The sequence below is a fragment of the Staurois parvus genome, unplaced genomic scaffold (genome assembly GCF_062004578.1).
Source record: "Staurois parvus isolate SC_StPar_1 unplaced genomic scaffold, SC_StPar_1.0 ptg000618l, whole genome shotgun sequence".
Taxonomy (NCBI): Eukaryota; Metazoa; Chordata; class Amphibia; order Anura; family Ranidae; genus Staurois; species Staurois parvus.
The window spans coordinates 2,102,720-2,130,610 of NW_028318414.1; the positions used below are offsets into that span (position 1 = coordinate 2,102,720).

The 27,891-nt window shown below is 46.6% G+C and overlaps 1 protein-coding gene across 3 annotated transcripts in view; it reads right to left on the minus strand.

Moving 5' to 3' along the window:
• Window positions 1-19,781: 19,781 nt before the first annotated feature.
• The window catches only part of SSBP2 (single stranded DNA binding protein 2), a 274,434-nt gene continuing 266,324 nt past the window's right edge, over window positions 19,782-27,891 (minus strand). For all 3 annotated transcript variants that reach the window (XM_089693232.1, XM_089693231.1, XM_089693230.1), the window contains one exon: window positions 19,782-20,456. In XM_089693232.1, coding sequence (XP_089549358.1) covers window positions 20,427-20,456 — 30 coding nt within the window. In that variant the 3' untranslated portion in view covers window positions 19,782-20,426. The remainder of the gene's footprint in view (window positions 20,457-27,891) is intronic.

The window sequence follows — 27,891 nt, forward strand, 5'->3', positions numbered from 1 at the left end:
AGATGAGATCCAAAGAGGTGTCACTATCAGTGAAGCAAGCCATCATTATGCTGAAAAAACAAAACAAACCCATCAGAGAGCAAAAACATTAGGCGTGGCCAAAACAACTGTTTGGAACATTCTTAAAAAGAAGGAACGCACCGGTGAGCTCAGCAACACCAAAAGACCCGGAAGACCACGGAAAACAACTGTGGTGGATGATCAGAGAATTCTTTCCCTGGTGAAGAAAACACCCTTCACAACAGTTGGCCAGATCAAGAACACTCTCCAGGAGGTAGGTGGATGTGTGTCAAAGTCAACAATCAAGAGAAGACTTCACCAGAGTGAATACAGAGGGTTCACCACAAGATGTATACCATTGGTGAGCCTCAAAAACAGGAAGGCCTGATTAGAGTTTGCCAAACGACATCTAAAAAAGCCTTCACAGTTCTGGAACAACATCCTATGGACAGATGAGACCAAGATCAACTTGTACCAGAGTGATGGGAAGAGAAGAGTATGGAGAAGGAAAGGAACTGCTCATGATCCTAAGCATACCACCTCATCAGTGAAGCATGGTGGTGATAGTGTCATGGCGTGGGCATGTATGGCTGCCAATGGAACTGGTTCTCTTGTATTTATTGATGATGAGACTGCTGACAAAACAACAGGATGAATTCTGAAGTGTTTCGGGCAATATTATCTGCTCATATTCAGCCAAATGCTTCACAACTCATTGGACGCCGCTTCACAGTGCAGATGGACAATAACCCAAAGCATACTGCAAAAGCAACCAAAGAGTTTTTAAGGGAAAGAAGTGGAATGTTATGCAATGGCCAAGTCAATCACCTGACCTGAATCCAATTGAGCATGCATTTCACTTGCTGAAGACAAAACTGAAGGGAAAATGCCCCAAGAACAAGCAGGAACTGAAGACAGTTGCAGTAGAGGCCTGGCAGAGTATCACCAGGGATGAAACCCAGCGTCTGGTGATGTCTACGCGTTCCAGACTTCAGGCTGTAATTGACTGCAAAGGATTTGCAACCAAGTATTAAAAAGTGAAAGCTTGATTTATGATTATTATTCTGTCCCATTACTTTTGGTCCCTTAACAAGTGGGAGGCACATATGCAAACTGTTGTAATTCCTACACTGTTCACCTGATTTGGATGTAAATACCCTCAAATTAAAGCTGACAGTCTGCAGTTAAAGCACATCTTGTTCGTTTCATTTCCAATCCATTGTGGTGGTGTATAGAGCCAAAAATGTTAGAATTGTGTCGATGTCCCAATATTTATGGACCTGACTGTATGCATATAGGCTCTTGCTTGTATAAAATCAGTGTGCATAGCAAAGCTTTCAGGTAGCTGTGTTAAAGCTGAACTCCAGCTATGGATTTTTTTTCACAGTTACATTGGACCAATGTAATTAGGCATATGCCATACCTGGCAGATCCCTGCAGAAGCAGAGAATAACTATTGTAGCCACCTCTACTACGATGATCCTTGCTTTCTCCCGGAGCCCATGCTGAGCAGCTGACTTGCTGCATAGTAACTGCAGGGGTAGCTTGCATGGCACAGGCACTGTTCATAGAAAGCATTCATTTCCATCAATGATTGAAAAGTGACCCTGATTGGATGAAGTGGAGATCAAGATGCCACTCCACCTCATCCATTCAGGGAGAACTTTGCATTCATTAAGAAAAATGTGCTCTGAATGGCGCCCAAGCAAGCAGGCAACCCCCTGGGGTTATTATAAAGCAGGGCCCCTGCTCAGCACAGGACTTGGAAGACAGAGACATCCAGGGTCTTTGTCTCACCTGTCCTCCAATGAATCTAATGCACTGCATTAAGATGCTTTACCAGCCATACAGGCTGGGGAAAGTGAAAGGGGGAGATGGAAGTGACATTTTACATTTCTCTTCCAGGTCCACAAGAAGAAGGGGAGGAGAGAGGGCGGAGGTTTGCTCCCTCCCCTTTATCCGGTGGCACCCGCCATGTCTGTACAGCTGCTGTGTCTGCGTTCATGTGCATAAGCTGCATGCACACAGCTCCAGGCACTACAGCCTCATAGACAGAGGCCTCACGCTGTATGGGTCTAAACACACATGTGAGTGAGGCCTATGACTTCAGTCAGTTCAGTATCAGTATCAAGAGGAGAACCGAAATTTGTATATTTCATATAGAACATATTCCAATTTATATTCATACATATCCCGAAAAGACAAGGGGCAGAAACTAAATACCCATCACCACTCCTAAATTAGGAAGGACATGTCACTTCAGCATGCGCTGACCCCGCTCTGTCATTTTACATGGCCTACCACTTTTTGGCTGAGTTGCTGTTGTTCCCAGTTGCCTCCACTTTGTTATAATACCACTAACAGTTGACAGTGGCATATTTAGTAGCAAGGAAATTTCACAGATGGACTTATTGCATAGGTGGCAATTAGAGATGAGCGAAGAAATGAAAAATTCGATTCGACTGATTCGGCGAATTCGTGGACAATATTCGATTCGAGTCGAATAAATTCGCTGTGAATTTAACTTAAAAAAGGGTGTTTCTAGGCTTCAGAGAGACTTAATATTAGTGCAGAACACTGTACCTTTAATTTAAATGCCCTTGGAGTCTGCTGGGGAAGAGAAATAATACTGTCACTCAGTATGACATGCAGATGAGTGCCGTCGATCTTAGAATCACCGCACACTTCACTCATTTGGCCAGTCACGGGGCCAAAACCAGTGTTTGGAGCCACAGTGTGGCGGTGGAGGCAGCAGCAATGGGAGGCCATACAGCAACCTATGACAAAATGGAAACCAGCAGGAGTGTGAGGAGACCTGAAAGTGGCACATGGCAGAGTGGGAGCAATGGGAGGCGGTACAGGGACCCAGGTCACACTGTGGGCCCAGCAGCAGCGTGACCAGGCGGTACGGGGGTCCATGGCAGATTTGGGGCCTGGCAGCACCTATGGGAGGCCTGTAATCTGCCAGCACCCTATGACAAAATGGAACCCTGGGCTGGGGCAGGCAGAACCGCCGTATCTTTATCACGGTTTTCCCAGGCCACCGAATGGCGACGCTGCATATGCTGACGCAACGCTGTAGTCCCAACATGGGCCCCCTGGCCACGCTTGACTTTCTGGCCACATAGTCGACATACGGCTACGTTTACTTCCTCGGGCGGCTTGACGAAAAATTGCCACACCGCAGAGTAGGAAACTTTGCCTCCTCTACTCCTCACTGGCTGACTGCTACTTCCTCCGTGCACACCGGCACCACTACTGGCCGTGGTGGTAGGCTGCAGTGGAGCTGGTGCTCTACTCCGTGGCCGTTTGCCTCCACTGACACTGCTGCGACCCTGCTGCCTCCTGGCAGCAGCAATGGGAGGCCGTACAGGGACCCATGAGAGACTCTGGACTTGGCAGCAGCATGAGGAGGCGGTATATAGGGGCCCATGGCAGATTAGGGGCCTGGCAGCAGCTATGGGAGGCCCGTAATCTGCCAGCACCCTATGTCAAAAAATTCAACACACCAGCAGTGTGAAGAGACCTGAATGTGGCACATGGCAGAGTGTGGCGATGGAAACAGCAGCAATGGGAGGCCGTACAGGGACCCATGAGAGACTCTGGACTTGGCAGCAGCATGAGGAGGCGGTATATAGGGGCCCATGGCAGATTAGGGGCCTGGCAGTAGCTATGGGAGGCCCGTAATCTGCCAGCACCCTATGTCAAAAAATTCAACACAACAGCAGTGTGTGAGGAGACCTGAAAGTGGCACATGGCTGAGTGTGGCGATGGAGACAGCAGCAATGGGAGGCCGTACAGGGACCCATGAGAGACTCTGGACTTGGCAGCAGCATGAGGAGGCGGTATATAGGGGCCCATGGCAGATTAGGGGCCTGGCAGTAGCTATGGGAGGCCCGTAATCTGCCAGCACCCTATGTCAAAAAATTCAACACAACAGCAGTGTGTGAGGAGACCTGAAAGTGGCACATGGCTGAGTGTGGCGATGGAGACAGCAGCAATGGGAGGCCGTACAGGGACCCATGAGAGACTCTGGACTTGGCAGCAGCATGAGGAGGCGGTATATAGGGGCCCATGGCAGATTAGGGGCCTGGCAGCAGCTATGGGAGGCCCGTAATCTGCCAGCACCCTATGTCAAAAAATTCAACACACCAGCAGTGTGAAGAGACCTGAATGTGGCACATGGCAGAGTGTGGCGATGGAAACAGCAGCAATGGGAGGCCGTACAGGGACCCATGAGAGACTCTGGACTTGGCAGCAGCATGAGGAGGCGGTATATAGGGGCCCATGGCAGATTAGGGGCCTGGCAGTAGCTATGGGAGGCCCGTAATCTGCCAGCACCCTATGTCAAAAAATTCAACACAACAGCAGTGTGTGAGGAGACCTGAAAGTGGCACATGGCAGAGTGTGGCGATGGAGACAGCAGCAATGGGAGGCCGTACAGGGACCCATGAGAGACTCTGGACTTGGCAGCAGCATGAGGAGGCGGTATATAGGGGCCCATGGCAGATTAGGGGCCTGGCAGCAGCTATGGGAGGCCCGTAATCTGCCAGCACCCTATGTCAAAAAATTCAACACACCAGCAGTGTGAAGAGACCTGAATGTGGCACATGGCAGAGTGTGGCGATGGAAACAGCAGCAATGGGAGGCCGTACAGGGACCCATGAGAGACTCTGGACTTGGCAGCAGCATGAGGAGGCGGTATATAGGGGCCCATGGCAGATTAGGGGCCTGGCAGCAGCTATGGGAGGCCCGTAATCTGCCAGCACCCTATGTCAAAAAATTCAACACAACAGCAGTGTGTGAGGAGACCTGAAAGTGGCACATGGCAGAGTGTGGCGATGGAGACAGCAGCAATGGGAGGCCGTACAGGGACCCATGAGAGACTCTGGACTTGGCAGCAGCATGAGGAGGCGGTATATAGGGGCCCATGGCAGATTAGGGGCCTGGCAGCAGCTATGGGAGGCCCGTAATCTGCCAGCACCCTATGTCAAAAAATTGAAAACACAAGCAGTGTGAAGAGACCTGAATGTGGCACATGGCAGAGTGTGGCGATGGAGACAGCAGCAATGGGAGGCCGTACAGGGACCCATGAGAGACTCTGGACTTGGCAGCAGCATGAGGAGGCGGTATATAGGGGCCCATGGCAGATTAGGGGCCTGGCAGCAGCTATGGGAGGCCCGTAATCTGCCAGCACCCTATGTCAAAAAATTCAACACAACAGCAGTGTGTGAGGAGACCTGAAAGTGGCACATGGCAGAGTGTGGCGATGGAGACAGCAGCAATGGGAGGCCGTACAGGGACCCATGAGAGACTCTGGACTTGGCAGCAGCATGAGGAGGCGGTATATAGGGGCCCATGGCAGATTAGGGGCCTGGCAGCAGCTATGGGAGGCCCGTAATCTGCCAGCACCCTATGTCAAAAAATTGAAAACACAAGCAGTGTGAAGAGACCTGAATGTGGCACATGGCAGAGTGTGGCGATGGAGACAGCAGCAATGGGAGGCCGTACAGGGACCCATGAGAGACTCTGGACTTGGCAGCAGCATGAGGAGGCGGTATATAGGGGCCCATGGCAGATTAGGGGCCTGGCAGCAGCTATGGGAGGCCCGTAATCTGCCAGCACCCTATGTCAAAAAATTCAACACAACAGCAGTGTGTGAGGAGACCTGAAAGTGGCACATGGCTGAGTGTGGCGATGGAGACAGCAGCAATGGGAGGCCGTACAGGGACCCATGAGAGACTCTGGACTTGGCAGCAGCATGAGGAGGCGGTATATAGGGGCCCATGGCAGATTAGGGGCCTGGCAGCAGCTATGGGAGGCCCGTAATCTGCCAGCACCCTATGTCAAAAAATTCAACACACCAGCAGTGTGAAGAGACCTGAATGTGGCACATGGCAGAGTGTGGCGATGGAAACAGCAGCAATGGGAGGCCGTACAGGGACCCATGAGAGACTCTGGACTTGGCAGCAGCATGAGGAGGCGGTATATAGGGGCCCATGGCAGATTAGGGGCCTGGCAGCAGCTATGGGAAGCCCGTAATCTGCCAGCACCCTATGTCAAAAAATTCAACACAACAGCAGTGTGTGAGGAGACCTGAAAGTGGCACATGGCAGAGTGTGGCGATGGAGACAGCAGCAATGGGAGGCCGTACAGGGACCCATGAGAGACTCTGGACTTGGCAGCAGCATGAGGAGGCGGTATATAGGGGCCCATGGCAGATTAGGGGCCTGGCAGCAGCTATGGGAGGCCCGTAATCTGCCAGCACCCTATGTCAAAAAATTCAACACACCAGCAGTGTGAAGAGACCTGAATGTGGCACATGGCAGAGTGTGGCGATGGAAACAGCAGCAATGGGAGGCCGTACAGGGACCCATGAGAGACTCTGGACTTGGCAGCAGCATGAGGAGGCGGTATATAGGGGCCCATGGCAGATTAGGGGCCTGGCAGCAGCTATGGGAGGCCCGTAATCTGCCAGCACCCTATGTCAAAAAATTCAACACAACAGCAGTGTGTGAGGAGACCTGAAAGTGGCACATGGCAGAGTGTGGCGATGGAGACAGCAGCAATGGGAGGCCGTACAGGGACCCATGAGAGACTCTGGACTTGGCAGCAGCATGAGGAGGCGGTATATAGGGGCCCATGGCAGATTAGGGGCCTGGCAGCAGCTATGGGAGGCCCGTAATCTGCCAGCACCCTATGTCAAAAAATTGAAAACACAAGCAGTGTGAAGAGACCTGAATGTGGCACATGGCAGAGTGTGGCGATGGAGACAGCAGCAATGGGAGGCCGTACAGGGACCCATGAGAGACTCTGGACTTGGCAGCAGCATGAGGAGGTGGTATATAGGGGCCCATGGCAGATTAGGGGCCTGGCAGCAGCTATGGGAGGCCCGTAATCTGCCAGCACCCTATGTCAAAAAATTGAAAACACAAGCAGTGTGAAGAGACCTGAATGTGGCACATGGCAGAGTGTGGCGATGGAGACAGCAGCAATGGGAGGCCGTACAGGGACCCATGAGAGACTCTGGACTTGGCAGCAGCATGAGGAGGCGGTATATAGGGGCCCATGGCAGATTAGGGGCCTGGCAGCAGCTATGGGAGGCCCGTAATCTGCCAGCACCCTATGTCAAAAAATTGAAAACACAAGCAGTGTGAAGAGACCTGAATGTGGCACATGGCAGAGTGTGGCGATGGAGACAGCAGCAATGGGAGGCCGTACAGGGACCCATGAGAGACTCTGGACTTGGCAGCAGCATGAGGAGGTGGTATATAGGGGCCCATGGCAGATTAGGGGCCTGGCAGCAGCTATGGGAGGCCCGTAATCTGCCAGCACCCTATGTCAAAAAATTGAAAACACAAGCAGTGTGAAGAGACCTGAATGTGGCACATGGCAGAGTGTGGCGATGGAGACAGCAGCAATGGGAGGCCGTACAGGGACCCATGAGAGACTCTGGACTTGGCAGCAGCATGAGGAGGTGGTATATAGGGGCCCATGGCAGATTAGGGGCCTGGCAGCAGCTATGGGAGGCCCGTAATCTGCCAGCACCCTATGTCAAAAAATTGAAAACACAAGCAGTGTGAAGAGACCTGAATGTGGCACATGGCAGAGTGTGGCGATGGAGACAGCAGCAATGGGAGGCCGTACAGGGACCCATGAGAGACTCTGGACTTGGCAGCAGCATGAGGAGGCGGTATATAGGGGCCCATGGCAGATTAGGGGCCTGGCAGCAGCTATGGGAGGCCCGTAATCTGCCAGCACCCTATGTCAAAAAATTCAACACAACAGCAGTGTGTGAGGAGACCTGAAAGTGGCACATGGCAGAGTGTGGCGATGGAGACAGCAGCAATGGGAGGCCGTACAGGGACCCATGAGAGACTCTAGACTTGGCAGCAGCATGAGGAGGCGGTATATAGGGGCCCATGGCAGATTAGGGGCCTGGCAACAGCTATGGGAGGCCCGTAATCTGCCAGCACCCTATGTCAAAAAATTGAAAACACAAGCAGTGTGAAGAGACCTGAATGTGGCACATGGCAGAGCGTGGCGATGGAGACAGCAGCAATGGGAGGCCGTACAGGGACCCATGAGAGACTCTGGACTTGGCAGCAGCATGAGGAGGCGGTATATAGGGGCCTATGGCAGATTAGGGGCCTGGCAGCAGCTATAGGAGGCCCGTACTCTGCCAGCACCCTATGTCAAAAAATTCAACACACCAGCAGTGTGTGAGGAGACCTGAAAGTGGCACATGTTTGAGGCATGATTCATGGCGGATTTAGTCAGTTGTGTCAGGAACTGGTGGTTTGAAATCCAGACTAATCCACGCCTGATTCATTTTCACAAACGTGAGTCTCTCCACACTTTGGGTGGACAGTCGTGTCCTCCGCGGAGTTACAATACCTCCTGCCGCACTAAACACGCGCTCCGATGCCACGCTACTGGCCGGGCATGACAGCCTTTCAAGGGCAAATTCAGCTAGTTGGGGCCAAAGGTCAAGTTTCGTTGCCCAGTAGTCAAGGGGATTGTCTACCTCGGTTGGCAGGGTGCTGTCCAAGTAGGCCCAAGCCTGTTGTTTGAGCTCCTGCTCCAGGTCCACCTGATGCTGCTGCTGCTGCTGCGGCTGGTTAGTAGTTTCCTCACTGCGCTGGTGAAGAAAGCTACTCATCATCGACTGCAGACTGAGGCAGCCGCTGCTGGTGGAGCTGCCACTGCTCCTACCACCCCACCCCTCCCCTGCTGCCATGCCAGCGGAACGCGAGCGCACAGGGCCCACAGTGTCTGAGGATGGACGTTGGCGCACAAAGGCAGAGACCAACTGACTACATAGGTGGTTTTTATAGTACGTTATTTTGGCCTCCCTCTCAGCAGGTGTGAAAAAGGCCACCATTTTGGACCGGTAGCGAGGGTCCAACAAGGTGGACAGCCAAAAGTCATCCCTCTGTCTGATGGTTATTATTCGGCTGTCGCTACGCAAGCAACCGAGCATGCTATGGGCCATTTGTGCCAAGGAATGCGAGGGACTCCCTGCCTCCATCTCCACAGCATACTGCCACGGTGCGTCTGGGTCCTCTGTCTCCTCCTCCTCCTCCTCTACCAGATGCTCCTGCTCCTCCACTCCTGTCCGCTGAGTGGAAAAACCACCCATTTCACTCAATAATTCCTGAGCACAAATGTCCTCCTCTACCTCCTCCTCTTCTTCCTGTCCTGCCCCCACAGGGGTCATGTGGCGTTGAGATCTGTGCGCCACGTCTACCGCACCCTGACCAGCCATTGTTAACAGCATTTGTTCCAGGACGTGCAACAGAGGAATGACGTCGTTCATCCCATAGTCCTGCCGACTCACGAATAGCGTGGCCTCCTCAAAGGGCCTGAGCAAGCGGCAGGTGTCACGCATGAGCTGCCAATGGCTGACATCTAAGTTACACAGGGGAGTACCTTTATCCGCTTGTAACATAAGGAAATCGGTGATGGCCTTTCGCTGCTCGTAAAGGCGGTCTAACATGTGTAGGGTTGAATTCCACCTTGTTGCAACGTCGCAGATCAGGCGATGCTGTGGAATTCCGTTCTGCCGCTGCAGCTCAATGAGGGTGTTCTTTGCGGTGTAGGAATGGCTGAAATGCATGCACAGTTTACGTGACATTTTAAGGATGTCTTGCAGTGGGATGGTGGATTTTAGGAACCGCTTGACAACCAGATTGAACACGTGAGCCATGCATGGCGCATGGCACAACCTTCCTTGACGCAGAGCAGACACCATGTTCTTTCCGTTGTCGGTCAACATGGTTCCGATTTTAAGTTTGCGCGGAGACAGCCATCTGTCGATTTCTCTGTTCATTACACTCAGCAGTTCCTCCCCTGTGTGACTACGTTCGCCAAGGCATACCAGGTGCAGCACAGCGTGACACCGTTGCGCCCTGCACATGTGATATGCCGGTCGGGTAATGGGACTTGGCACGGGGGTGGCGGCTGAGGACACGGCGGAAAAAGAGGTGGTAGAGGCGGACATGTTTGCTGGACCAAGGACGTGCAAACGTGGAGGCAAAAGCGTCGTGACCTGTCCAAGTTCCTGGTGCGGCTGTGCCGGCACCACGTTCACCCAGTGGGCCGTAAATGACATGTACTGTCCCTGACCGTAGTTACAGCTCCACACGTCGGCGCTGCCGTGCACTTTGGCAGAGACCGACATGCTCAAAGACTGGCCCACCATCTCTTCTACATGTGAATGCAGGGCTGGCACTGCCTTTTTGGCAAAGAAATGACGGCTTGGCACTCTCCACCGCGGCGCGGCACAAGCCATCATTTCTCGGAAAGGTGCTGAGTCCACCAGTTGGAAAGGGAGGGACTGCAGCACCAGCAACTTGGACAGGAGGACGTTCAGCTTTTGCACCGTCGGGTGCGTGCTCGCAAACTGTTGTCTCTTGGAAACGGATTCCAAGAAAGACTGTTGACGGAATCCGAGAAGAGGAGTAGCAGGAGAAGGAGCATCTGAACGAGCGGAAGATGCCAACGAGCGACAACTCCCCTCAGCAGAGGTGTTGGAGCCTTGACTGGCTGATAGAGGGTGATTGACGACGTCGGGTGACGGAGCAAGTAACGGAGCGGGTGATGGAGCGGGGGCTGGGGCAGGCAGAACCGCCGTATCTTTATCACGGTTTTCCCAGGCCAACGAATGGTGACGCTGCATATGCTGACGCAACGCTGTAGTCCCAACATGGGCCCCCTGGCCACGCTTGCATTTCTGGCCACATAGTCGACATACGGCTACGTTTACTTCCTCGGGCGGCTTGACGAAAAATTGCCACACCACCGAGTAGGAAACTTTGCCCCCGCTACTCCTCACTGGCTGACTGCTACTTCCTCCGTGCGCACCGGCACCACTACTGGCCGTGGTGGTAGGCTGCAGTGGAGCTGGTGCTCTACTCCGTGGCCGTTTGGCTCCACTGACACTGATGCGACCCTGCTGCCTCCTGGGCAACCCACCGACTGTTTCGCTCGCTGCCAAGCTGGCACCCTCTTCTCCTGATGATGCGGAAGAAATTGCCTGATGACGACGAGGCAGCCAAGTGCGATCAACCTCCTCATCATCAGGTACGGTCTCCGCCTCACTACTAGCCCCCTCGGCTGCGTCTGGGTCAGGAGACAGACCTGTCTCTAGACCGGCTACAGAGCCACTCTCCTCGCCAGTACTTCTTCGCCTGGCTGCTGAAAAGGCCGATGTCTCCCCCCGTTCCTGACCGCCCTCTGTTAGCTCTTCCTCACTGTACAGTGGGGCTGAGCCCACAGCATGCGATACTTCGCTTGGTGAGGGAACAGCAAAGGACAGGGGCAGGTAGAGGACATGTGATTTCAGTGGGCTTGCTCCCGGGCCATGCCAACTAACGGTTGTGTCTGACGTACCCACCGACCGTTGGCTGTAGGTGTCAGAGGTGACCTGGGAAGAGGAAGACGACCGAGCCAACCAATCAATGACGGCAGGGTTGTCGGTGGAGACACGACCGCTGGATGACACCGGGAGCACTGGCCTCTGGCTGCGAATAGTGCTGCCTCGACCCCTTCCTCTGCTGCCACGTCTGCTCGCTCCTAAAAAATTGCCTCCTCTGCCACTCCTCTGCATGTTGTCTGACATACTCTTTAATTCAACGATTATGTGTCCCTGAGTAACAATTCTCTGGCACTCAGTAACAATTCTGTCTGTCCCTGAGTAAAAATTCTGTGGCCCTAAGTAAAGTTTCTGTGGCCCTGAGTAACAATTCTCTGGCACTCAGTAACAATTCTGTCTGTCCCTGAGTAACAATTCTCTGGCACTCAGTAACAATTCTGTCTGTCCCTGAGTAAAAATTCTGTGGCCCTAAGTAAAGTTTCTGTGGCCCTGAGTAACAATTCTCTGGCACTCAGTAACAATTCTGTCTGTCCCTGAGTAAAAATTCTGTGGCCCTAAGTAAAGTTTCTGTGGCCCTGAGTAACAATTCTCTGGCACTCCGTAACAATTCTGTCTGTCCCTGAGTAACAATTCTCTGGCACTCAGTAACAATTCTGTCTGTCCCTGAGTAACAATTCTCTGGCACTCAGTAACAATTCTGTCTGTCCCTGAGTAAAAATTCTGTGGCCCTAAGTAAAGTTTCTGTGGCCCTGAGTAACAATTCTCTGGCACTCAGTAACAATTCTGTCTGTCCCTGAGTAACAATTCTCTGGCACTCAGTAACAATTCTGTCTGTCCCTGAGTAAAAATTCTGTGGCCCTAAGTAAAGTTTCTGTGGCCCTGAGTAACAATTCTCTGGCACTCCGTAACAATTCTGTCTGTCCCTGAGTAACAATTCTCTGGCACTCAGTAACAATTCTGTCTGTCCCTGAGTAAAAATTCTGTGGCCCTGAGTAACAATTCTCTGGCACTCAGTAACAATTCTGTCTGTCCCTGAGTAACAATTCTCTGGCACTCAGTAACAATTCTGTCTGTCCCTGAGTAAAAATTCTGTGGCCCTAATTAAAGTTTCTGTGGCCCTGAGTAACAATTCTCTGGTACTCCGTAACAATTCTGTCTGTCCCTGAGTAAAAATTCTGTGGCCCTAAGTAAAGTTTCTGTGGCCCTGAGTAACAATTCTCTGGCACTCAGTAACAATTCTGTCTGTCCCTGAGTAACAATTCTCTGGCACTCAGTAACAATTCTGTCTGTCCCTGAGTAAAAATTCTGTGGCCCTAAGTAAAGTTTCTGTGGCCCTGAGTAACAATTCTCTGGCACTCAGTAACAATTCTGTCTGTCCCTGAGTAACAATTCTCTGGCACTCAGTAACAATTCTGTCTGTCCCTGAGTAAAAATTCTGTGGCCCTAATTAAAGTTTCTGTGGCCCTGAGTAACAATTCTCTGGCACTCCGTAACAATTCTGTCTGTCCCTGAGTATGAATTCTGTGGCCCTAACTAGCGTTTCTTTGTCCCTAAGTAACAGTTCTGTGGCCCTGAGTAACAATTCTGTGTCTGTGCGAGTAACAATTCTGTGGCCCTAAGTAACAGTTCTGTGGCCCTCAGTAACAGTTCTGTGTCTGTGCGAGTAACAATTCTGTGTCTGTGCGAGTAACAATTCTGTGGCCCTAAGTAAAAGTTCTGTGGCCTTCAGTAACAATTCTGTGTCTGTGCGAGTAACAATTCTGTGTCTGTGCGAGTAACAATTCTGTGGCCCTAAGTAAAGTTTCTGTGGCCCTAAGTAACAATTCTCTGGCACTCAGTAACAATTCTGTCTGTCCCTGAGTAACAATTCTCTGGCACTCAGTAACAATTCTGTCTGTCCCTGAGTAAAAATTCTGTGGCCCTAATAACTTTTCTGTGGCCCTAAGTAACAATTCTCTGGCACTGAGTAACAATTCTGTCTGTCCCTGAGTATGAATTCTGTGGCCCTAACTAGCGTTTCTTTGTCCCTAAATAACGATTCTGTGGCCCTCATTAACAAGTCTGTGTCCCTGAGTAATGGTTCTCTGTCCCTAAGTAACTTTTCTCTGTCCCCAATTATCGTTTCTGTGGCCCTAACTCTGTCCCTGTCCCTAGTACAGAGCGGTCTGCCTCTGTTCAATAACTGCAGGCAAATGAAGAATTCCAAAATGGCCGCTATTTATAGCTCGACCATTACACAGTGCTGGCTGGCTGGCTGCTGATTGGCTGATGCGATCACATGTAGTTGAGGAATGCATTATGGGTCAGCGCGCCTTGTCTGCGCGCCTTCCCAGACATCCCCGCTCCGTCGCCGCACGTCAGCCGCCATTTTCTGAAAAATTTCGATTCGCGCGTCCGAATTAGGCTATTTTTCGGATTCGGCACGAATCGAAATTTTTCCGATATTCGACTCGAATTCCACTTCGGATACTTCGATTCGCTCATCTCTAGTGGCAATCTATCTCGGTACAACGCTTAAATTCACTGAACTCCTGAGAGCGACCCATTCTTTCACAATTGTTTGTAGAAGCAGCCTGCATGCCTAGGTTCTTGATTTTATACACCTGTGGCCATGAAAGTGTTTGGAACACCTGAATCCAATTATTTGGATGGGTGTCACAATACTTTTGGCAATTTTGTGTTTATATATATATATATATATATATATATATATTCTATATACATACACACATATACACACACATACATATATACACACATAAAGTAAAAATGCTTTCAGAAATAGAAGTGTTAATAGTTTTTATCAGTTAACAAAATGGAAAGAAAATGAACAGAAGAGAAATCCAAATCATATCAATATTTGGAGTGACCACCCTTTGCCTTCAATTCTTCTAGGTACACTTGCACACAGGTTTTGGAACAACCTACCTGCCAAGTTTTTTCAAACAATCTTGGAGAACTAACCACAGATCTTCTGTGGATGCATGCTGCCTCAAATCTTTCTGTCTCTTCAAGTAATCCCAGACAGACTTGATGTTGATATCAGGGCTCTGTGATGGCCAAACCATGACTCCAGGACTCCTTGTTCTCTTTTATGCTGAAGATAATTCTTAATGACATTGGCTGTATGTTTGGGGCATTGTCCTGCTGTAGAATAAATTTTCAGCCAATCACACACCTCCCTAAGGGTATAGCATGATGGATGGCCTGTATTTTTAGCATGGAGGACACAATTGATCCTGAGCAAATCCCCAACTGCATTTGAAGAAATTAAGCCCCAAACTTGCATGGAACCCCCACCATGCTTCAATGTTGTCTGCAGACACTCATTATTGTACCGCTCTCCAGCCCTTCACAAATAAACTGCCTTCCACTTCAGCCAAATATTTCAAATTGTGACTCATCCATTTGGAGCACCTGCTGTTATTTTTCTGCACCCCAGTTACTATGTTTTTGTGCATAGTTGAGTCTTTTCTTTCATGAAGACCACTTCTGGCCAGTAGATAGGTGTACCTGGGCGCCACTGGTTTCTGACAGTTTTATGCTGATGACACTGCTGGACATCCTGTGATGCCAAAGGGAAGTAAGTATGATGTGTCTTTCATCTGCTGCATTAGGTTTCCTTGGCCGATCACTGCATCTACGATCCTCAGCATTGCCTTTTTCTTTGTGCTGCTTCAAAAGAGCTTGAGCAGCAGTCTTGAAACCCCAGTCTGCTTTGAAATTTTTGTCTGGGAGAAACCTTGCTGATACTATATAGGTTGAATGTTGCTGCTGTGCTCAGTCTTGCTATGGTATATGACCTGTCACATGAAACTTCAAAAACCTCACCATAGTAGGTGAGAAACATAGAGTTTGTTTGTTCCTCACCCAGTTTTTAGCCTCCTACACTACTACTTCTGTTTCAGGTATTGACTGTTTCAACTTGCATATGAAATTGATGATCATTAGTACTTGGTATAATTGGTTAAATCATACACCTAACTCTAATCCTACAAAACCCTCACTCTGTGAAAGTGTACAAAGTGTGTAAGTGAAAGACTTGATGCTGGTTTGAAGTCAAAGAGTAGGCACACCAAATATTGATTTGCATTAGATTTTCCTTCCACTCGCACACTTTGCATTTTGCAAATTTCTAAAAATAAACCAAAAAAAATATATTTTTAACCACTTGCCTACCGAGCATTTATACCTCCTTCCTGCTCAAGCCAATTTTCAGATTTCAGTGGTGTCGCACTTTGAATGACAATTGCGCGGTCATGCAACATTGTACCCATATGAAATTTTTTAAATTTTTCACACAAATAGAACTTTCTTTTGGTGGTATTTAATCACCGCTGGGTGTTTTATTTTTTGCGCTATAAACAAAAAAAGAGCAAACAAATTTGAAAAAAAAAAAGTTTTTCTTTGTATCTATTATAAAATTTAGCAAACAGGTAATTTTTCTCCTTCACTGATGTGCGTTGATGAGGCTGCACTGATAGGTAGCACTGATGGGCACGGATAGGCAGCACTGATGAGGTGGCATGGATAGGCAGCACTGATGGGTGGTACTGCTGAGTGGCACAGGTGGGTGGCACTGCTGAGTTTCACTGATGGGCACAGGTGGGTGGCACTGATGGGCACAGGTGGGTGGCACTGCTGAGTGTCACTGCAGGGCACAGGTGGGTGGCATTGATGGGTACAGGTGGGCGGCACTGCTGAGTGGCACAGGTCGGTGTCGATCCCTTTGCTGACAATTGCCGGTTCTCGGCAGTACTTTCCTCAAGCTGTGACAGCGTGAGGAAAGTGCACCCAATAACCGGCAACTGCATTTACCTGGTGATCACTGTGTCATTGGACATAGCTGATCACGTGGTAAAAGGCCGCCGTGATTGGCCGATTACCATACCCCATGATTAGCTGTGTCTGTAGGACACAGCGATCACCGGCGGGGCCGGGTGGACGCAGGGGGGCGTGTCCTGGAATGACATCCATGGACGTCGTCCCAGGATTACACAACCGCGCTGTAACCATCCTTCGGCTATAGCGCGGTTGGGAACCAGTTAAAGCATTCTTACTTTACAGCATTTCTTGACACCTACCTAAAACTTTTGCACAGTACTGAATATTTCATGTAACATGTCACATAGGCTAAGCATGCCTCCACTAGGACCTAGTTATAATAGCTAAAAATTGGTAATCTTCCAGTTTTAATGGATAATATGAATTCCAAAAGTTTCACTTATGTGTAAACCTATTTTTACTAGATTTCCAAAGAAGGAAAAATATTCCAGCAAATTCAATTTTTTGCATAGATCCTATAAAAGATCTAGGTTATATTTTGTCTCTGAATTCCCTCTGTTGAAGGTTTGCAAACATTCCTCAAGGTCATGTGCCTTTTATTTTTTGCAACTTTCAGATCCTTTTTTTTTTTTTTTAAACACTTTGCTTTGAGATTGTAAAATAACATGTCAAATTTTAGAAACTGTTGCAAGAGCAGACGAAATAAAGAATAAACCCTTATTGAGCTTAAAAATTATTTTCTGCATTTAAAAATACCTGAACAGTTTCCAGTGAAAACAAGTGCATTCTGCAATGAAATGACCAGTGCCACTCTTGAGCGTCCTTTATATGTGGTGAAGCATACACATCATTATATTTTTCCCATGTACAGCGATGTCAGTGGCACCGTGACCTAACAATTTTGGCAGGATTGGACACAGACCATAAAGTTCATGGATACATTCATATCTCTGGTAGGGTAAAATCTATAAAATGGGAGAGAAGGATTGATATATGTTCATTTGTATAATAGAAGCATACAGGTACATGTAATGTACATTTGTTTTTATAAAAACATCTTTTAGTTGCAATGCTTCCAATGGCCATATGCCTATAGCCAGATGTTACTAGACTGGCAGATTCTCATGAGAACATTATAGACCAATTCAGCCTTTTTCAACCAGAGTGCCTAGGCAACCTGGGGTGGCTTTCTGGGTTCTTCAGGGGTCCCTTAGCAAAATGCCTAAAAATTGCTACAAATTGTATACAAGCCAGCTGGTGGATCAAGCCTGCTATTTTGTTACACAAAGCCACAGGTTTTCATTGTCACACATCACAGACCTAGGCACTATGCAGGCCAGCTGCCAGTGTCCTAACAACCTCTGACATCATTGGTTGATAAGGATAACACCAGGAACCTGCACAGCATCCTTGTTTGACCCACCCACCCCTCTCTTTCAGCACTGAGGTCACATGAGCTGGGTGGGGGGGAGAGAAAGTGAGGGAGAAGAAATGCTAGAATAAGTCAGTACCAGCGTGCAAAAGTAAATTTGCCTTGAAAGAATAAATCACCTCTAATGTTGGGTGTCGTGTGTGTGTGGCTGCAGCTACAAAAATGTAAAAGTATTAGTTTAGTTTTTATATTTTAGAAGGGGGTGCCTTGAGATTGTGCAGAATTTTAAAGGGTGTCTTGACTGGAAAAGGGTTGAGAAACACTGGACTAATTAATGGGATACTTGCACACTGCTGTTTATCTCACACATATCTACAGTATGTTTAGCTACATTTTTTGCCCTTACTTTGCCATTAAAAAATGTGCGTTCGACAGGGCATATATGAAAGGCAAACACAAATGTAATATCTACTACAGGGGTGTCCAACCCACGGCCCAGGAGAGTTCAGCATGCAGCCCGAGCATGTCAGGAGTAACGGCATGCAGGAATAGAAGCCACAGCAGCTGGCAGGGACGAGCCAGCAGACACGTATAGAGGGACACAGGGGATGCAGTATATGCATAGAGGCCATGGTGGCCAGCACAGAGAATCCAGGATCAGGCTCAGCTAAAGGGATGCCGGGGGTGCTGTTTTTGTAAAGTAACCGGCACCAGCAAATGCAGGGACTTCACATAGCACAAGGCAAGTAAATGCCGCATGGATGTATAAGGGGGTGCTGGGGTGGGCAGTACTCCCAACCGTCATTAACTGCAAGGACAGTTTATTTTTACATCTGTCCATGAATGTCCATTACATACATGCGGTCTGCATGTCGATAATCAACATTCACAAACAGATGTGAAAATCACAGATTTTACAAACTGTCTGTGAATTTAGCCTAGGTTCACACTATTGCAGGTAGTTGCAGGTGCGGGAAGCACAGCTGTTCAGTACCCATAACCACCCACAGCCAAAACGCATTGCCCTTTACAGACATGCTGGGCTGCCAGTCATTCTTAGTGGCATTCCCAAGCATCTAAAAACGCAGCACGTTCTCAGGTGCAGGAACCACCATGAAATCACATTGTGCAAAAGCATCATGCAATTTCCTGGCCGCTGCAGTTCAAAAACTGTGCAAGAACCTTTTTCCTGCATGAACTACAATTCGTCTTTTTCCAATGTGGCCCAGGAACACATTTAAAGTGTATGCCCAGGCAAAACATTTTGTTTTTATTTTGGATAGAGTGGGGAAGGATTAGAATTAATTTTTACTGGTATCCCTGTTGTAGATCTTTTCATACTTCCTGTCTAATTAAATTGAAAAATCTCTCTAATGGAGTCCCTGATATCAGTTAAAACCCACAAATGTTTCAATCCTTCCACTCTATCCAAAACTTAAAAATTAAAAAAAAAAATAGTTTTGGATGGACATGCACTTAAAGGCTTCTGCTTTGGGAATTTATTGGGGAGCTTTAAACACTTTGGTGACCCATGGCCCTCTTCATATCTCCAGTCCAGCACTGCAGCCTTCAGACTCTTCAGCATTCTACATTTCTAAGAGTGTCAGAGGTCTGTGTCTCCCAACCATGCACTGTGGTTCCATCCTTCAGCCCCTACATCACTGTAGGACACAACAGTGAAACAGAGGTCAATAGAAGGGGCAGAGGACATAGGCATCAGATATTACCAAAGGGATCCAATGCTGACTCATCCATGCCAGAGTGAATATGAGATACACAGTTACCAAAGAGGCAAGTATAATATCTCCTTTATTATACAACTCTGGTTTTATGGGGGATAACAGTGTGGCTTTAAACTCCATATTAATCCATCAAAGATTGAAATACAAATATATCAGCAAAGCAGTGGTGCTCATGCTTTTTTATAAGTGTGAATGCCAATTTGTACATATCCTAAAGAAAAACATCACTATAAAATACATCTATATCCATTGTTTGGAGATAATCTGTAGACTGCCATCTGTATATAATTTGTACACGTTTCCATATTAAATGCATTCTATGTTTCACTGATGGTCAATACAGGCTTTACACCATTTTTTTTTTCTTTTTTTTTTTTTTTTAAGAAAAGAACTCAGTTTATCTGGGTTTTTTCTCAAATTCCCCATATCAATGACTTCAATGATTAAAAAAAAAAAGTTTTTATGTCTCGCAAACACTAAAAGAATCAAAGTCCCGCTCCATTCATGAAGTTTTCAGGATTTATATACAAAATTGCACCTTTACACAAGTCTCTCAAGTGACATATTTGATTTTCCCCATCCCATCAGTCAGTTATTCATAGGATAACTTGTATCAAAAGCAATTTAATAAAAGCACTCATAAGCATTTTATTCCTATCCATGATTGCAGACATTTACAAAAACCAGAACAACATTTGAGTTTACCTTAAAAAATAACTTATTAAGCAGTGATATACACAGCACAAAATAGTTCGGAGAGAAAATGCGACAATTTAGAATTCAAACTGTAAACGTGAAAAAAACAAAACAAAAAAAAACAAATATGATGGAACAAAAGTCTCTATGTCTTGCTACTTAAGATGGCATGTGATAATATCCTTTTACAATGTCCTGTGGGAATATATATATATTTATATATATATTTATATATATATGTACAGATGATAAGTTGCAGTTCGGCTTAGGGCAAATCTTACATATGCCACTCTTGACAGTTGCTTGAGTTTGGACCCGCTTCTTCACAAACAGGGCAAATGGCAAAAAAAGATCCTTAAGTTAAACAGTACGGGTGGTGGATAGTTTTCCTCGGTGGCAGATCTGTGAAGAGGGCTAACTCACTGCGTTCTTCAGGATGAGACAAGATGATGAATCACACACTCATTGTCATGCTGGGGGAATACTGCAAACAGAGAAGGAATCTGAGGTTATATTTCAGGAACATATTTTTTTCATCACAAAGATACAAAGTCAAGTTTTAAAGCATCTAATATATTTATTGTAAATTTGTCTTCATAAGGAGCTGGAAGAGGGAAGCACATTGGCAAGGTTAGGTGGTAGCATGGTGAAGTTTTGCTGTAGTGAAAATGGCAGGAAGTGGGAAGATATTCGCAGAATTGTACGCTTTGGAAAGCGTTGGCACCTTCCTTATACACATGGTAGGTATTGTGTATGTGAGCTCAAGACTAAGTAAATAGTTTTATAGACTTTTTGGTGAGTAAAGCTAAAAAATATTGGGGCGGTTGTCTGGAGCTGCCCTTTAATACCACCAGCAGAAAAGTTGTTTTTGCAGCCAACCAGTGTCTTCATTTTATGTGTTAGATTAAAACGGAACTTCACCTTGAAGGGGAAGTTCTGCTTTATGCCCTAGTTTTCCAGGTATCTGCTCTCACTTGCACTGGAATCACCTAGGCCAGGGGTGTCAAACTGGCGGCCCTCCAGCTATTCAGAGACTAGTGGCCCTTCAACTATTGCGAAAGTCCCATCATGCCTCTGTCTTTGGGAGTCATGCTTGTAACTGTCAATCTTGAAATGCCTCATGGGACTTGTAGTTTGTCAACAGCTGGAGGGTCGCCAGTTTGACACCCGTGACCTTGGCAATTCCACCCCCCTGCCCGCAACCTCAAGGTGCTAAACATTCTGGTACCAGGAAGAGCTGGCCTGGGTGAGGATGACGCTGGATACCTAGACAGGTCTTTTAATAAAAATCTTATTATTAAAAGCAGCAGCAGTATTCTGAAATATATACAATTTTTCTTTAACTCATTTATACATATGAAAACTTTTGAGGCACTATTATTAATAAATGTACCGTATTTGCCGGCGTATAAGACGACTTTTTGACCCTTGAAAATCTTCTCAAAAGTCGGGGGTCGTCTTATACGCCGGTACACATGTTAGGGGGGCTGCGGCATTAAGTACAGGGGTTTGCAGGGGCTGATGTCTCTTACCTGGATCCAGTCCCACGACGATCCGGTCCAGGAAGCGCGGCGTCTCCTTCAGTTCGGCCACTGGATGTTCGTGCGGCTGCTCGGCTCCGCCTCCTCACCGGTGATTGGCCGCCAGAACTGTAGCTCAGGAAAGGCACACAGGCGGCCAATCACCAGCGAGGGGGCGGAGCCAAGCGGCCCCGCGAAAATTGAGTGCCGGAGCAGCAGGTAAGTGTTCTGTGTAGAGGTGCTGCTGCAACCACATATGCTGGCTGCAGCAGCACCATACGAGAACAGGGTCAGCAAGTCTCAGTGGGAGGAATAGTGCCCCATCATTGGTGTCACTGATACCAATGATGGGGCACTATTCCTCCCACTGATACCAACGATGGGGCACTATTCCTCCCACTGACACCAACGATGGGGCACTATTCCCCCCCCCACTGACACCAACGATGGGGCACTATTCCCCCCCCCACTGACACCAACGATGGGGCACTATTCCACCCCCCACTGACACCAATGATGGGGCACTATTCCACCCCTCACTGACACCAATGATGGGGAACCATTCCTCCCACTGACATCAATGATGGGGCACTATTCCTCCCACTGACACCAATGATGGGGCACTATTCCCCCCACTGATACCAATGATGGGACACTATTCCTCCCACTGATACCAATGATGGGGCACTATTCCTCCCACTGACACCAATGATGGGGCACTATTCCTCCCACTGACATCAATGATGGGGCACTATTCCTCCCACTGGTGTGCATTGGAAGAGGGGTAGTCTTATACGGCGAGTATAGCCCAAACACTACATTTTAGCAGGAAAAGTAGGGGGGTCGTCTTATACGCCCAGTCGTCTTATACGCCGGCAAATACGGTAGTTTCTTTAACCCCTTAAAATGGAGTTACACTTTCTCCATCTGCAATCATAATATACACACTTCTTTTATAACCTTCAAAATACTCCAAACCTTTTTGATATATTCTTGTATATTTGTTGCCAGTGAGGTAATTTGCACATGCTCATTTTATCCATGATGTACAGCACACTGGCCAAGCCATGATCTAGAGTGCCTTGCTGGGGTGATGTAATGATCCATCTCTGGCAAAGACGTGTGATCTACTGAGTCTGCAGAAAACTTTCTCACCTTTTGTGGCATTGCTTGACTGCTGTGTGCATGCACAAGATTACTGTATGGTGTCCAAGTAAGGGCAGAAGCAGGATTTCAGGATGTAAAGGGAAGAAAATATCTAAGATGGCACCGGCTTCAGAAGGAAGGGGGGATAAAGAGAATACACCACCAGCCAAAGACTGTAGGCATAAACAATAGCTGTGTATAGAGTATTTACTAATGACATGGCAAAGTTTGGGAATATTGCTATAACTTTTTCTGGCATTGGAAGGCAAGGGTTAATCACTTGACCTCCGGAAGATTTACAAAGCCCCCCCCCCCCCTCCTAACCAGGCCATTTTTTGCGATATGGCGCTGCATTATTTTAACTAACAATTGCATGATTGCATGGTCATGCAACACTGTATATAAATGGAATGTTTGTCATTTGTTCCCCACAAATAGAGCTTTCTTTTGCTGGTATTTGGTCACCTCTGTTTTTTATAAACAAAAAAAAGACAGTTTTGAAAAAAAAAAATGCGTTTTTTTTACTTTTTGCTGTAAAACATATCCAATATAAAAAAATTAAAAATCACATTTCTTCATAGGCCAAAATGTGTTCTGCTACATATTTTGGTAAAAAAAAAAATTCCAATAGGTGTATATTGATTAGTTTGCAGAAAAGTTCATACAAATAGAGCTTTCTTTTGGTGGTATGTACGCATCGCTGGGTATTTTATTTTTTGCGCTATAAACAAAAAAAGAGCAAAAATTTTGAAAAAAAAAGTTTCTTTGTTTCTATCATAAAATTTTGCAAACAGGTAATTTTTCTCCTTCACTGATGTGCATTGATGAGGCTGCACTGATAGGCAACACTGATGGGCACTGATAGGCGGCACTGATGAGGTGGCACGGATAGGCAGCACTGATGGGCACTGATAGGCAGCACTGATGAGCTGGCACTGATGATGCTGTACGGATATGCAACAATGATGAGCACTGATAGGTGGCACTGACTGATGGCACTGACTGGTAGCACTGCTGGGCAGCACTGATCGGTGGCACTGCTGGGCACAGGTGGGTGGCACTACTAGGCACTGATGAGCACAGGTGGGTGGCACTGATGGGCACTGATCAATTGCCAGTTATCGGCAGTACTTTCCTCACACTGTGACAGCATGAGGAAAGTGCAGCCGATAACCAGCAACTTCATTTACCGGTGATCTGCTGTGTCATTGGACACGACTGATCACATGTTAAAAGGCTACTGTGATTGGCCTTTTACCACATCACATGATCAGCTGTGTCCGTATGACACAGCGATCACTGAGATTGCCTGGTGTGCGCCCCTGGGGGCGCATGGGAGGGCGAGTTTTGGGAGGACGTCATATGACGCCCTTCCAGAGCTGCCTGGCCGCGGTGAAGCCTTCATTTGGCTATCTGCGGTCAGCAAGTGGTTAAAGCATATTAACTAAAATGTGAGCCTTCCTGCATCAAGGCATAGTTTTACATTAATGTTTAAATGATTAGTCTGGAACCTGTGCGTCATTTATACAACCTGGAACCCATGAAATGCAGTGGAGCTTCACATTTTCATTGCCCAAGCAAATTAAATTCAAAATACTAACATCATACAAAGCCATCCAAAAAACTTTGCCCCAAGCTACATCACCAATCTTGTCTCCAAATATCACCCAAACCGCTCTCTCTGCTCTTCCCAAGATCTGCTCTCTAGCTCCCTTGTCTCCTCCTCCTATGCTCATATCTGGGATTTCTCCAGAGCCTCTTCCAACCTCTGGAACTCTCTACCTCAATCTGTCTGTCTATCTCTTACTCCGATACCTGAAAACTCATCTCTCCAGGGAAGCCTATCACAACTGAACTTTTAACTCCTCCATCAGCTCATCCCCCACAGTTATTACCTTTTGTACCACTTGGCCCACACTATCAGACTGTAAGCTCTTATGAGCAACACCCTCTTAACCATCTTGTATTTTATTGCATTGTAACTGTACTGTCTCCCTTTAGATTGTAAAGCACTGCACAAACTGTTGGTGCTATATAAATCTTGTATATTAATGAGGACCTCCAGCTGGTGATTAATGGCAAAAACGGTGTCTTCTTAACACAGACTTTCCCCTAGTTCCCATAAGAAGCCAAAAACCAGAGAAATACTAACATACTGTGCCTGAACACCACCCCCACACAGATCATAAAGGTATAACTCTATTCAAGAATTAAGAAGCGGTTAAAAGAACACACCAGGTAAAACTGTAAATTCTGTTTTGAAACGACCCCTTTAGTGTAACCGAGATCCTAGAGCTAATATCCATTTTATGGAACAAACTCCATACCGTACACAATGCTGATTTACTGCAGAGATATTGAGAGATTGCAGTAATACATTTTCTGCTCTGTTACCTTATGCCTATCCAACCTTTTATGCAGTAAAAGAGGATGTAATTTCTTCTGGCTGTACCTTGACACAGTAATGTGAAAGAGATTGGAAAGAAGAGTGCTGGGATCACAGAGATCTTAGAGAGACACCTTACCCCATAGGTAAATTCAAAGTCTTTCAACACAACACTTCTATGTATGCACCCCCAGCCCCCTCCGATTTTTATACCAACCTCACCGCAATCAGGTGTAATATCCCTAACTAGATCGCCTTGTTGCTTGTCAAAAAAACTTCCTGACTGCCTGGGCATGCATTCTGCAATCCCATTTCTTGATATGGCCTTCACAGTAAAAGCATGTTAACTCATTTAAGTCCCAGGACGATCTAAACCTTCATGACCAGACCAATGTTTTGTTGTTTTGGAATACGCTGGTTTACTGGAAAATAACTTTTTAACTGCTCTAAACACCAAAATGATTTCACACCACTTTTTAGGCACACACAGGGCCTTCATGTGGGAATTTAAAAAAATACCCTGAAAATATTTTTAAAATAAATAGAGAAAAAAACAATGCAACAAATGCAGTTTTAGTTTGTTTATTGCAGATTTTTTTTCTAGAATATTATTTGAAATATTTTAATGAAATTATTTTCTCCTGTTTATTCCAAGTACAGGGACAACCACTATGTGTAGGTTTTTGTTACATATTTCAGCAATGTGTGGTGGACAACAAAGTATTTACATTTTAGATTTCAAGATATAATGCATTTTCCATGACCTTGCTCAATAGCTGTAATTTAGAGATGATTTAAATAAAATAATTTTGTGCTTTTTCACATTTTACACTTGCTGTCACAGAGCTCCTCTTACAACTGAAGTGGCTGTGAGCAAAGAGAACCTTCTAACAAGTAACAGGCAGCAGGAATGTTTATTAAGGTGCACAAACATTTCTTTGTTCATCATGAATAATGTGTTGATCCTAATGAGCACATGGTCCGTGACCACTCTAAGTGGTTACAAATTAATCAGGCAGGGTCTTCAGCTGGGTCTTCTGCAGTTGTCTACAGGAGGTTAAATTGATCTACAAAGCCTGCTGTAGCCGATACAGACAGAACTGTAATTTACACCCTGCAAGTATGGGGAACTTGCTGGGGGGGGTTAATTTATGAAGGGGTTAAACACTACAAAACTGGGCACTTTAACCCCCTTCCTGCCCAGGCCAATTTTCAGATCTCAGCGCTATCACACTTTGAATGACAATTGCGTGGTCATGCAACACTGTATCCAAATGAGATTTGTATAATTTTTTGGAGACTGGTAGAGCTTTCCTTTGGTAAGATTTAATCACCGACAGTTTTTTATTTTTTGCTATATAAATGAAAAAAGACTGAAAATTTTTGAAAAAGAAAAAAAAAACTTTTACTAGTTTCTGTTATATAGTTTTGCAAATAAGTAATTTTTCTTCTCCACTGATGGGCACTGATGATGAATGACCTGATTATCAGTGTAAACAATGTACCCACTGTGCCCTGTCAGACTGGCCGGTTATCGGCTCTCCTTTCCTCAGACAGCGTGTAAGGAAAGGAGTACAGAAAACCAGCAAGTCTGTTTACATATGACCAGCTGTGACTGGATCACAAGGTGAGGGGCCGCTGTGATTGGCCCTTTACCTTGATCTGTGATCAGCTGTGTCCAAAAGACACAATGGTCAGAGTGCGCAGGATGTGCGCTCCTGGGGACACACGGGAGGACATCCATAGACATCCTTCCAGGACTGGAGAGTCACGCTGTAGCCGTCTTTTGGCTATAGCAGTCGGGGAGTGGTTAACATACCTGTAAGAATCTGAATTGACGTCTCTAACACTTAACCCCAACCTAATCTTTACACTTATTCCTTATGACCCTCATGCTTTACCACCTCCTGATTGGTCGGATGCTAGGCGAAATTCAAAGAACCAATCAAAATAGCTCTATGCCTTGTGAATACCATTAACAAGCAACCACAAGTGTAAACGCTGGCAATCTATATACACCCCCTTTGCCTGTAAATGTTTGAGTATTACTCCCCCCCCCCCAAGAATGTATACTCTACTGCAACTTGTACATATGTAAGTATGCCCCCCTCCAACCACACAGAATGTATACACCACCTCCAACCTGTACATTTGTTAGTTTGATATCCCCTACAGAATATACATAGGTCTAAATGTATGATGAAGGCTATTATTCGATATGTTTTATAAGAAAACATAAGGGAAACAGTTTTTTCGTGAAATTATTTTTGCTTCCTTTATATAGTAAAGAAAAAAAAAGTGGTGATTAAAAGCTCGATTTGTCTCAAAAAAATTATGTAAAATTAATTTGGGTAGTTAGTTGCATGATCAAATAATTGTTCGTGAATGTATCACAACACTGAAAATGGAAAAACTGCACACCAAGGAAGGGAGTTTATCATGTTGGTATTGAAGTGGTTAATCTAATTCCCCCTCTAGCTTCAAAACTAACACTACATTAACCCATAAATCCTTAGCACCTAAAATTGTACACTTAAAAGTATGACTAAAGGCAAAACTTTTTTTTGGACAGAGAGGGGATGGATTATTTTCTATTAATTAGATTCACCCTCTCTATTTGTCCTATTTCCATTATTATTATACAGGATTTATATAGCACAAACAGTTTGCACAGCACTTTACAATATATAGGGGGCAGTAGAATAACAATAGAGTTCAGTACAGAAGGAATAGGAGGGCCCTGCTCATGGAGCTTGCAATCTAAAGGAAGGGGGAGGTGGTACAAAAGGTGATAGCTGCAGGGATGATCTGATGGAGGTGATTCGAGTACAGTTCTTAGGTGGAGGTGGGATGGCTTCTCTGAATAA